The 12,664-nt window shown below is 47.2% G+C and overlaps 1 protein-coding gene across 1 annotated transcript; it reads left to right on the top strand.

Annotated features, from left to right (window-relative positions):
- The first annotated feature begins 8,866 nt into the window (after positions 1 to 8,866).
- Positions 8,867 to 10,173, top strand: GAS1 (growth arrest specific 1). Its single transcript, XM_055578981.1, has one exon. It carries the CDS (start codon positions 8,878 to 8,880, stop codon positions 9,919 to 9,921), a length of 1,044 nt encoding a protein of 347 aa, XP_055434956.1. The 5' UTR covers positions 8,867 to 8,877; the 3' UTR covers positions 9,922 to 10,173.
- The last annotated feature ends 2,491 nt before the right edge of the window (positions 10,174 to 12,664 follow it).

The raw sequence follows: 12,664 nt of genomic DNA, 5'->3' as shown, positions 1-12,664 counted from the left end.
ATGCGTGTGCCACCAGGAAATACTCTGAATTAGACTGATTGGCCAAAGACAACCTGGAAACTAATCCCATCACCATAAAACCTGAGACTGTGAGCCATGTGGCAGAGCAATTCTCCTGGGTTCCCTTACCCTACTGCTCTCCACCCGGGTGCCCTTTCCCAATAAAATCTCTTGCTTTGTCAGCACACGTGTCTCCTCGGACAATTCATTTCCAAGTGTTAGACAAGATCCCAGTTTGGGGCCCTGGAAGGGGTCCCCCTTCCTGCAACATTATGATACCTCTCATTTGAGTTTTGTAATTTTCTTAGGTATTTGTAATCAACTATCCTATATGAATTTTAATATAATTTCATCCAGTTCTAAGAAAAACCCTGTTGAGATTTCAACTGGAATTGCATTAAATTTATATATTATTTAGAAAAATTAGCATTTTATTTTTTGAATACCTTATCTATATATTCAGGTCTTATTTTCATTCTCATTGTAATATCTTATAACTACTCATGCATCCAAAGTCTTCCTTATAAAATTTATTCCTAAATGTTTTATATCTTTTGCACAAATATACACAAATATATTTCTCCAAACTATTACTAATTGTAGTGATAGTAATGACCTTGGGCATTTTCCTAGAGTTGCAGTTCTGTGTTTAGTTGCCCATGTCCAACTCTCTGTGACCCCACAGACTGTAGCCCACCAGGCTCCTCTGTTCATGGGGATTCTCCAGGCAAGCATACTGGAAAGAGTTGCCATGCCCTCTTCCAGGGGACCTTCCCAACCCAGGGATCAAACCCAGATCTCCCACATTGCAGGCAGATTCTTTACTGCCTGAGCTACCAGGGAAGCCCAAAGAAGTACTGGAAGTCTTTAAGTGGAGTAGTGATTTGGTCAGACTTAGCAGCAGCATGGAAGATTACTTTAGAGTAGTGATTCCAAAATGCTGACTGAAGTCGCAAAAACTTCTGAAGTTTCCCTTGTGTCATAACTTTCTGGTAAAATAAGAAAATATAGAACAATGTATTAAGCTTTTTAAAAATCTAAATGCATTCAATTTAAAAGCTTCTATTCTCAAGAATATTCGACTGAGCAACTTCACTTTTTCACTTTCATTCTCAAGTTATTCCCACACTGCTTTGGGGGTTTCAAAGTTGTCTTTATTTAATAAAACACTAAGGTTAAAAACTGGTAATAAGGATTTTTTTATTTGTTAATATCTGACAGAATTCAAAAGTTGGTATCTTTTTTTCAAAGACAATCCAATTTTTTTAAAAGTGAACCGATCTACGAAATTCCCACATCTGGGAACCACTTGCAGGGTTATTTGACCAGAAATAAACCTTTGTAATTTTTTTTTCTCAAAATACACACTCCTGGGCCCTTAGGGAAGAATTCAAGTGTAATAGAACTTATATGGGTATATGTATTTTTAAGAAACCTCCCAAGTGATTCTGAGACACTTCCCTGGTTAAGAACCTCTGATTTAGAGAAAGAGTTAGGAAACACCTAGTGGTCAGCAATGGTGAAAATTTCTAAGAAGCCAGGGTAATGGGAATACAGAAAGGTTGGATGAGAGAGACTTTTTCTTAAATGAAATCAATAAGACGGTCAATAAGATGGTCTTTGAGGGGGTTAAAAGGAAAGATGAAGTTTTGGAGAAGGCCCCACATCTTCAGCTGTGGGAATAATCCAACTTTATTGTGCATGAATGGGATTCCCATCCATATGAGATTCCCATCCTATTTTGTTCCCAAGAATTCATTCTTTAAGAAAGCAATGGAGAGAGACAAAGAAGACTTTTAGGAAGAAAGGGGTAGACATTCAGGATGTAAGGTAGCATATAGAATTCTAGAGTAGATGTTGTTGGTTTCTACTGGATGTCTGCTACCAAGTATTCACATTCTCTACTTATAAAAACAAAAATAAATTAAAACAGGTGAGTGGGGACCTATGACTTAAGCCTTCAGCTAAGAGGTAAGCATCCTAGACACTCCCCAATGACATATTGCTAAGTCCCTGAAAGGGCAGAGTTCTGCTTCTCATGGCCTTCTCTCTGCCATATTGCTAAGCACCAACAGGTAGGTGATGCTTAACATTGAACCTTTTTTTCTTACACTGAACCACACAGCACTCTGGGAATATCATTTTGTATTTCAAGACTTCAGAACTGATTCTTTTAACTTTTCTGGGTCTCTGTTCTCTTTTCTATAGTATAGGTGGTTTAGAAGTTCTGAAGTTGGCTAATTTAGAAGACAAGCAATAAGTTTCTGATTTTCACACATTAAACCCATCAAATATTTTATTGACTGCCTTTGATGGGTCATCAATTGGATGTGGGATGTAAAGAAAAGGGAAGAATCCAGGTAAATCTTTGACCCAAGCAATTGAGTATGATGGCAAGTGTATATATGATTAACTATTGGTGAATGACAAACTACCTCAAAATTTAGTGGCTTGAAACAACATCTTGGGTTTTTTCTTATGATTCTTTGGGTTGACCAGGGTAAGCTGCACGGTCCATTCATGGGGCAAGATCGGAACTTGAGGTGAATGAAGTGTCTAGTGTACAGGATGTAAGGGTCACTCTCTCAAAGTCCCTGCAGCATCACTATGAAAGTGAACACTTCCTTAAATTTTGTATCTGGCTGCTTTACCTCCCCTTATCCTACTAATGACCTTGGGCTGGGATTTCTCTTATATGCTTTCCATCACATGGCAGCTGTGGCTAGAGTCATCTAAAGATTCCACAGGGCTAGATATCCAAGATGGCCTTTTAACCCACACATCTTGTACCTTCTCACTCACATGGCTGAAAAAGCTGGGAGCTCCCCAGTCATCTCTTTGTCTCTCCATGCATCTTCTCTACATGGCAAGCCTGGCCTTCTTCACAGCATGGTGGTCTGAAAGTAGTCAGATTTCCTACACAGTAACTGGCTTCTCCAGAGCAAGCATTCTGAGAGGCCCAGGTAGAAGCTGCAGGGTTTTTTGGTGCCCTCATTGGATGGTCCCAGAATGTCAGTCACCAATATTGCATTACATTGGTCAAAGTCATTAATGTCTGCCCAAGATTTAAGGGAAAAGAAATTAGACTCTGCATCTTGATATAAGTAGCACAGACATAAAAGGATGGAGGACATTGATGGAGATGAATTTTGGAGAATACAAGCCATAGAAAGACCAAGCAGCAAACATGTTTTGGGGATGGAAAAACAGAAGTGCTCCTGGAGCAAGCTAAGTTTGTGATGCTCATTAAGCAACCAAGTGAATAAATATACATGGGAATCAGAGGAAGACTGGGATTGAAATGATCAAATCAAGGGATGTAACTCGGCATTTCGGCACTGGATGAGATTACCTAAGGAGTGAGTTTCGAGAGAGAAGGAGCCCCCCAGCCAGTACAGTGGGAAACAGGAGAATGCAGAGTCTCAGAAGCCAAACAAAAAAGTACTTTGAAGAGAAGGGTTATCATCATGTCATGTGGTACTGAAATGTCAGATAGAATGAGGACTGAGAAGTGATCGTTGGATAGAGCAAGATTTCAGTCATCCTTGATGAGAAAAATACTGGGATGAATCTTGATTATAGTGAATTGAGGAGAGAGCAGAGCAAGTGAGTAAAAGCAACCTTTACAAGAAGTTTTAATAGAAATGGGGTAGTTACTGAGTGGGGAGTTGTGGTCTAGGAAGGGTTTATTTTGTTAAGATAAAATGAAATATAGCCTATTGCAAGTGGATGGGCATGATACAGTAGAAAGTGAATTAAGAAAGCAGCAGAAGTAATTACAAAGAACATTTTGAGCAGGTGAGAAGTGACAACACTGAGCCAGACTGGAAAGACAGGAGTTGGTAGCCAGCGAAATGACATTCCAATTACAGATTTGGAACTGGAAACTTTCAAGGTGACACAGTTACGGTAATGGTTAGGCCTAGGATACAGTTCTTGGAGAAGGAAATGGCAACCCACTCCAGTGTTCTTGCCTGGAGAATCCCAGGGACGGGGGAGTCTGGTGGGCTGCCGTCTATGGGGTTGCACAGAGTCGGACACGACTGAAGTGACTCAGCAGCAGCAGCAGCAGGATACAGTTCCCAGAGAAGGCAATGGCAACCCACTCCAGTACTCTTGCCTGGAAACTCCCATGGATGGAGGAGCCTGGTAGGCTGCAGTCCATGGGGTCGCGAATAGTCAGACACAACTGAGCGACTTCGATTTCACTTTTCACTTTCATGCATTGGAGAAGGCAATGGCAACCCACTCCAGTGTTCTTGCCTGGAGAATCCCAAGGACGGAGGAGCCTGGTAGGCTGCCGTCTATAGGGTCACACAGAGTCGGACACGACTGAAGTGACTTAGCAGCAGCAGCAGCAGGATACAGTTCAGAGCTGTTGCATTTATGTGAAGAAGTCAAGGAACTCAGAGGTCAGGTTTGTCGTGAAGAGTAGACTGGAGACAAACCAGTGAGTCAGATGCTGAAACCATGAGGAAATGTACCCCTGAGGAAATTAAGCCTGAATGCCCAAATGCACCAGGAATGGTTTTATACCATGTCTGCTGAGCTGACATGGAGCTATGTTCCCAGAATTCCTCCCCCCACACGGTTCCCTGTTGGTGTCAGCCATGAGGGGAATTTTGCACCAGATTTGGAAGAAGGAAGTGAAGCAGCAGCACCACAGTTTTTATAGACTCTGTGGCAGGTGGCATCCTTCCTTGCTGATTTAAATCTCCCCTTGGTTGGGATGGGTCAGCACCTGACCTGAGCTTCCCAAGCTCCCGCCACTCTCTTACTTGAGCTTCTCTGAGTCCTGGACAAAGTGCGTATCAGCTCCAGGTTTGAAGGCACCACCGTCCCCTACAAGTTACCCCCTGAGGTACCAAGACTGGAAGTGATGAGGAAAACACTAGTTCCAGTTCACCCTGACTGGTTCCAGCTTTCCTCACAAATTGAAGTCCCAGTTTTCCTTTCCAACCACCAATCTGGCCAACCCCAGTGAATTCAGGCTGAACACCAGACACAGAAACAACACACCATACCACCCACTGCCCAGCTATCACCCTTGTGGGAATTCTCCTCTCCATAGTAAAGAAAATGACTATGGGAGTGCAGATATCTTTTCAAGATACTGATTTCATCTCCTTTGGATAAAGTATTCCAAAGTGCAATTGCTGGATCATATGGCAGTTGTATTTTTAATTTTTTGAGGAACCTCCATTCTGGTTTCCATAATGGCTGCACAAGTTTATATTCCCAGTAACAGTGCATGAGGGTTCCCTCTCCTCTATATTCTCACCAGCAGTTTTTATCTCTTGTCTTTTTGAGGAGAGCCATTCTAACAAGTGTCAGGGGATAGCTTTTGTGGTATGATTTGCATTTGCCCAATCATTAGTGACACTGAGCATCTTTTCATGTATTTGTTGGCCATTTGTATGTCATCTTTAGAAAAATGTCTATTCGAGTTCTCTCTCCATTTTTTAATCAAATTGTTTATTTTTTTGTTATTGAATGGTATGAGTTCCTGTTATATTTTGCATATTAATCCTTTATCAGATATGGGGTTTGCAAATATTTTCTCCTATTCTGTATGTTCCAGCTGGTTTTAATTAGAGCAAGAAGGTGGAGACTCAGCTCAGAAAGCAGCTTGGGAATATGCAAGATTTTGCTAGGAACAAATTGAGACTCCAGTTGAAGTGGGATTTGAGGGGGTGGGGTGTGGGGGTAAAAGCTCAAGATGGGAATCATGACTTAAGCTTAAGTCAGCTTAAGGGATGTACAGAGTGATATGGGGATTAGTGTGGGGGTGATGAGACAGGGCTTGGAGGTCTGGTGGCTGTGGCTATCAATGAAAACCTGGATGTGAGGCAAGGTGGTACTCAGTCTCTGGGGCCGATGGGGGAGGGGGCTCATTCCTCCTTCTATCTCATCATCATAGCCTCCTTTTCAAAAGTTTGGTCTTTCCAGCTGCTGAAAGCCATGCTGGCCTGAAATGCCATGAGGCAGAGGTGCTGAGGTGATTCCCCCAAAGTTCTCAAAGCTCTTTGCCTTTCTGAAATCCCACTGAGCTCTATCAAGGCCAGGATGGGGGCTACTTTTACAAAAAAAAAACAACAAAACATGTGGACCTCTAGAAAGGGTGTTCTCAAACGTTGGTTCCCAACAGGCAGCAGCAGGTTTCCCTGAGAATTTGTTAGACATGCAGAGTCTTGCTCCCCACCCCCACCCCAGTCCTACTGCATAAGGAACTCCAGGAGAGGACCCAGCAGTGTGGCTTTAAACTAGGCCACCAGGCGAGTCTCAAGCTCACTAAGGTTTGAGACCCACTATTCCAAAGGAGCTCAACAAACCAAACATCAGTTTAAAATGCAGCTGACTGCCGACCTTGTTCTTATGAGCCTAAAGTCACAGCGCATTAAACGTGAAAAGACTTCTTCAAGGGTCCAATCTGGCCTTGTACCTTACATGTGAAAGGTCCAAGTCAAGGGAGTGTGACTTGTCCAAGCCCTCCCGGCAGGACGGATATTACAATTCCAAATAACCAAAACAAAATAAAAACAAACAAAAAATGCCCTAGAATCTGGGAAGTGGTTGTTCCAATGGGCCATCCAGTTGCAGACTTAATATATTTAAATATAGATTGTTATTGTTGTTTGTGCGTTCTCCATTATTCAAGTCAGAGCAACGAGGTCTGTCTTACTTCACCCTGGCTTTTTAAGGTTTATTTGGGTTCGTTTTGTTTTGGGGAATTGCTGAAATGCAGCTTCCTAATGCAGACACTGAGCCTCTGAGGAATGCAGCAGGCTCCGCAGGAACAGGAGGCTTTCTGCAGCCTGATAAGTCTGCAGACGCTGTGTCTCTATTCTAACTTTTGCCATTTCCAACTCACCGGGACCCTGGGGAGAGGTGGACAGCCGAACGCTGTGTGTACTGGAGCCCCGGCTGCCTCGGCTTCACCAGAGGAGATTTAGCTTGAAGTTTTGTGACAGATGGAGTTGATAGTCTCTCCACGGAAAGGGGAGGAAAAAAGCGCCAGTTTTTGACAGGCTGCAGACGCCCGGTGCCTCTGGTGGTCGAAGGCTGCGTTGCGCTGCAGTTAAGGTAGTTTGCAAACTCCCGCGCCTGGATCGCAGAGGCTGCTGTAGGCGGCGGTTTCCCTTAAACCGAGGGAGACTGAAACATACGCTTGAATAGAAACCTTGGAGGATGCCAAGCTATCCCCTTCCTCTTATGTTCTGACTGCGGCAAGAAGGTACTGCGCAACATCCCTAAATATTTTTAATGTATTGTTTTTTTTTCATCACCGTCCGTTAGAAACTTTCCTTCTTAAAAAAAAAATTAATTTGACTTATTGGATTTCTGTCTTGAAAATGACAACAATGCCTGGCTCCAGGGCCATACCTGCCAGATCGGTAAATGGGAACCAGGGTGCTGAGTGGGGGCTGAAAAGGGTGGTGAATATTGATATCCCCCTAGCTAAAGCATTTGCCTCTTTCTTGTGTGTGTCTGGATTTTTTTTTTTTTTTTTTTTTTTTAAGTTTCAGAGTTCCACATTAAATTCTCTGGGTTCTCTCCTCCCCGCCGTGATGATCCGGCAAAGATGGGGAACTCGGAAAACAAACTGAATTTTGAATTCAGTCGAAAGCACAGATGAGGGCCAGGCAGAATTAATAAAAGTACCAAATAAATAAATAAAACAGAAGAAGAAGAAAGGAAAAAAAAGAAGAACCAAACAAAAAGGACCGTGGCCAAGCCGGATGCAAACAGCTGCCCCTGAGCCCGGCCCGCTGGTTCCGTGCGCGGGCAAGGGCTCCACATCCGAGCCTCCTTAAGAGTAGGAGGAGCTCCCGGGCCTCTGTCAGGCTCCTTAAGCCGTTCCTTTCAAGCCCTGAATGCCTGAATGTGAGCTGCCCACCACCCTCCCCGCCCTCCCCCACTCCGCAACCCCACTCCAGCGGCTCGTAAAAAAAAAAAAAAAAGTTTCAACAACAACAGGCGGGACCAATAGCATCTCGAAAAGCCGGGAAAGGGGGCCGAGCAAAGGGCGAAAGAGAGTGGAGAAAGGAGAAAGCGGGCAGGCTCGGAGCGCGCGGGGCCGGGGCTCGGCGAGCCGGAGGAGCGTTGCTAATGTTTTTGTTTGTTTGCTTTTCCATGCATGCATAATGAGGGGGCACCGCGGCACCACGCGGGGGCTCCCGGCCCACTTTTGTATTTAAAGCCTCGCAGCGAGCGAGTCTGCAGCCGGGCTCAGCGGATCCGCTCCCCGGGCTCCTTGTCACCCGAGAAGCCGCCGCCGAGGGAAGCCCGGGAGCCGCTGCTCTCCCGCCGCGCTGAGTTTCCCGTTTTCACCGTGCCGCCCGGAAAGAGCTCCCCGAAGCCGAGGCCGGGGTCGCCGCGGGCGGAGGGGGAGGGGACGCGGGCGGCCGGGCCGCGGGAAGGCGGGCAGCGCCCGGACGCGAGCCAGGAAGCGGCGCGATGCGAGAACCCGCGGCGGCGGCGCGGCACTGAGTCCGGGAGGAAGGAGCCGCCGCGGCCGCACAACGGATCTGCAGGGGCAAAGCAAAATGCACCCGCGGCGCCGCGCGGTCCCGCAGCCCCGCCGCGGCCCCGCGGCCAGCAACCTCCGAGGGCGGCAGTGAACGCCTCCCGCCACTGCCGGGGGCCGACCGGAGGGGCTCTCCACGGCCGTGCACTTCTAGGAAGACCCCGCAGCCCAAGCGAGAGCCGACCTTCTGCAAGCAGTGGGGCAACAGCCGGCGGCGCGCATGGATTTATGAAAACACTCATGCAAGAAGTTGGCAGGACTGGGGCAAACTTTTCCGCCGGCTCTGCGTCCGCCGCTCCCCGCTCCTCGTCTCCTTTCCGCTCCTCGCCCGGCGGCCGCCGCTGCCCGCGATGGTCACAGGGCTGCTGGGCGGCGGCGGCGGGGCCCGCAGGGGAACCGTGCCGGGCGCCTGGCTGTGCCTGATGGCGCTGCTGCAGCTGCTGGGCTCGGCGCCGCGGGGCTCGGGGCTGGCGCACGGCCGCCGCCTCATCTGCTGGCAGGCGCTGCTGCAGTGCCAGGGGGAGCCGGAGTGCAGCTACGCCTACAACCAGTACGCCGAGGCGTGCGCGCCGGTGCTGGCGCAGCGCGGCGGGAGCGACGTGCCGGGGGCCGCCGCCGCAGCTGCAGCCTTCCCGGCCTCGGCCGCCTCCTTCTCTTCGCGCTGGCGCTGCCCGAGCCACTGCATCTCGGCCCTCATTCAGCTCAACCACACGCGTCGCGGGCCCGCCTTGGAGGACTGTGACTGTGCGCAGGACGAGAACTGCAAGTCCACCAAGCGCGCCATTGAGCCGTGCCTGCCCCGGACGAGCGGCGGCGGCGCAGGCGGCCCCGGCGCGGGCGCGGGCGGGGTTTTGGGCTGCACTGAGGCCCGGAGGCGCTGTGACCGCGACAGCCGCTGCAACCTGGCGCTCAGCCGCTACCTGACCTACTGCGGCAAGCTCTTCAACGGGCTGCGCTGCACCGACGAGTGCCGCACGGTCATCGAGGACATGCTGGCCATGCCCAAGGCGGCACTGCTCAACGACTGCGTGTGCGACGGCCTGGAGCGGCCCATCTGCGAGTCGGTAAAGGAAAACATGGCCCGCCTATGCTTCGGCGCCGAGCTGGGCAATGGCCCGGGCAGCAGCGGCTCGGACGGGGGCCTGGACGACTACTACGACGAGGAGTACGACGACGAGCAGCGCACCGGGGGCACGGGCGGCGAGCAGCCGCTGGACGACGATGACGGGGTCCCGCACCCGCCGCGCCCGGGCGGCGGCGCTGCTGCGGCAGGCGGCCGCGGGGACTTGCCCTACGGGCCCGGGCGCAGGAGCAGCGGCGGCGGCTGCCGCTCGGCACCCCGAAGCGCCTGGACCCTGTTCGCCTCCATCTTGCTGCTCCCGCTGCTCTTTTAGCCTTCGCGCCCCCCGCCGTCGGCCACGGGAGGGTCGGCGACGGGGCACCTGTGGCTCGGGGACAGAGGGGTGGTCGGGGATTTTTTTCCAAAACGTTTTCTAAAGGTGGCTTCTGCCTAGCTGATCTCCCGCCCTCGACTTGTCTCACGATTCTTGCCTCCTCTCCGGAGCAGGAGTTTTTGGACATCCTTCCCTGCCCCCATTCCAGGCTCCAGAAACTCCCCGCAGAAGCCGGCCTAGCTCCAGACCCCTGGGATGAAACGGGCCTGGCAGGGGGACAGAACCGTAGTCCTGGACTCCGAAGAGAGGATGATGACCAGTGGGGCCTTAAGAGTTTCAAGGGACTGGGTTTAGAGCGGGAGTTTTGAAGAAGGATTTATATTTGCATAGGGACTGTTTATTAGTATTTTTTCTGGGGGGGGGGGTGCTGGTATCGACTTTTATTGTGGCCAGTGAGGACATTGCAATCGTAATTGATTCTCGTTTACTCTTGGTTTCCGCGCCCAGAATTGGTTTTGTAAGGGAGGGGGGGGGGGAGGTGGCGGGCATGAGAAGGGTTAATTTTCCTGAGTTTGGATAGTTTTGAGCCCTTGACTTTAATTTCATTGCCACCACTCAAATCTCTTAGCACATTGCTTAGGATTAAGGATCCAAAAATGCTATCTAGAGAGTTGCTAGTGGTGTTGAACAATGCAAGTTTTTATTTAAAAGAGCTCTGCACTGCCATTTATGAAAGCCTCTTTATGATGTTTGTTTTGTTGTCATTTTTGTTCTTTACACCAAGAAATTGTATGTACAAATATGCAGAGAACATATATTGCCTCTGCTTTTATCAGGGCGCTCACCCCTGGTACTTCGTATATAAAATGTATTAAAACTGGGATTTGTTACCAGTTGCTGTATTTTGTATATAGAATTTTTATAAATTGTATGCTTCAGAAATAATTTATTTTTTAAAAAGAAATTAAAAATTTTAAATCCACATCCATGGTACACCTTTCTTGCCTGAAATGTAAAGAATCCATTTGTCACCAGGGATCCAGAACCACCATCAATTGTGAAGTTTGCTCTATCTAGAACAGTTTAAAAATGTACAGTGTATTTTATAGATTTGAAGTTAACATTCTTATTTTCAAGAGAATTTATGAACATTGTAGAAATGTATAAATGCATTTCCAAACTGCCTTAAACATTGTATTTTTATAGACTTAAAAAAAAAATCCTATGTTTTAAGTAACTGTGGCTTTGTGTAATTTTTTTTTTTTTGGTTATTTGATTTTATTAAAATGTGTACATCAGTAAAGAGTTTTAAATAATGAATATGGTGTAGTTACTTTCCAGAGTCACATTGTGGTTAACCCAATAATGGGTGAGAAGCAGGGTGGAGGGGCCACTGGGAATCTATCAACCATCAACTGAAATTAAAATACAGTACAAGACTAGAAATGAGGGCTATTATTTCTGCCTTCAATTTAATGAACAATTAAACATCTGTAAATGAGGCAGCTAAAAAGATATAATTTGACTGGTCTCCATTGGTATTTACATTTGTGGAGAGGCTTGGCATAGTTTGGGGCTAACCCACACATCTCTTTACCCTCCCTCCTTTCCACTGGGACCCCCCCTCCTCACCCCCACCCTCTGGAGTCTCCTCTCTGGCTACTAGAAGTCCTTGTCCTCCTATAATCAAACATGCCAATAACATCTGTTACCAATAGATCTTAGGAAACCTGGGAGATTCAACTTCAAAGTCATTTTCACACTTTGGGTGAAAAAGTACAAAATTTTGTTACAAAACATTCAGGCGGGCAAAAGTAAACATACTGGGGAGAGGAACAATTACCAGAACTTGTAATATTGTTGTGAGGAGTTGTTTAGCAGTGGGCTGAAGGCTGGGTTCCTGCCAGAGCTACTGATCTACACTCAAACGCCCTTAGATAAATAATTACACTCTTAAGCTGTGTCGAGTGCTGATACACTTGACCTTGTAAATAGAAATGTTTGCAGTAGGAATAAACTCCGGCATTGGAAAATCTTTTAAACATTAACACAAAAGAGAGCGCTCTGTCCTCTGGGGATTTGAGTCTGAACCTCGCCAAGCTAGGCACTTGCAAGGGGGAAAAAAAGTTTATTTATCTTCTATTCCTGGTGTTTATTTAAAGCTTTTCATTTTAAACTCGGTGATTGGAAGGCAAGTCAGGAGTTTAAAAGTCACCACAAATAAACTTTGTCTGAGGGGTCGACAGATTAGCAAGATCTCGTGTCTCTTTATATGATATTAACATGTGCTGAGAAAACATAACCAGATTTCTCTGCTGCCTGAAGTAATTAACAAAGCTATGCCCCCTTCCAACTTCCTCCCACTCACTCCCACCCCTACATTGGAAGTTTCTTTTGCCTCTATCTCGCTGGGCTTCGAGGCATTTCTTAGTGCATCTAAAACCAAGATTCATATATGCATGGCATTAGAAAGCCTGAGATAGTTGTGGTGTCAGGTCAGCCCAGGAGAGTGGTGTGTGGCTAGAACCGGGTCACCTGAATGGTTGAGTAAACATATTGTTAAAATAAAGCTGAAAGCGTTGTTTCTTTGGTAAGTGAACAAAGAGTATTCCAAGAGACTTGTAAATGAAATCAGCTTTCTTTACAAAACCAAGAGTTAGCAAATGCTTCTGCATTTGTCCTTAAATATATTTAAATCATCTCCTCCTGTTATTTTAACACATTCTTGACTAAAAGTTAAGTC

Source organism: Bubalus kerabau, chromosome 4, assembly GCF_029407905.1.
Source record: "Bubalus kerabau isolate K-KA32 ecotype Philippines breed swamp buffalo chromosome 4, PCC_UOA_SB_1v2, whole genome shotgun sequence".
NCBI classification, from domain to species: Eukaryota; Metazoa; Chordata; class Mammalia; order Artiodactyla; family Bovidae; genus Bubalus; species Bubalus kerabau.
The sequence above is the reverse complement of the archived record's forward strand: the minus strand, read 5'-3'. Positions and strand labels throughout refer to the sequence as shown.

Excerpts from the sequence above, each read along its gene's own strand:
- GAS1 (XM_055578981.1), top strand. The coding sequence starts at position 8,878 with ATGGTCACAGGGCTGCTGGGCGGCGGCGGCGGGGCCCGCAGGGGAACC.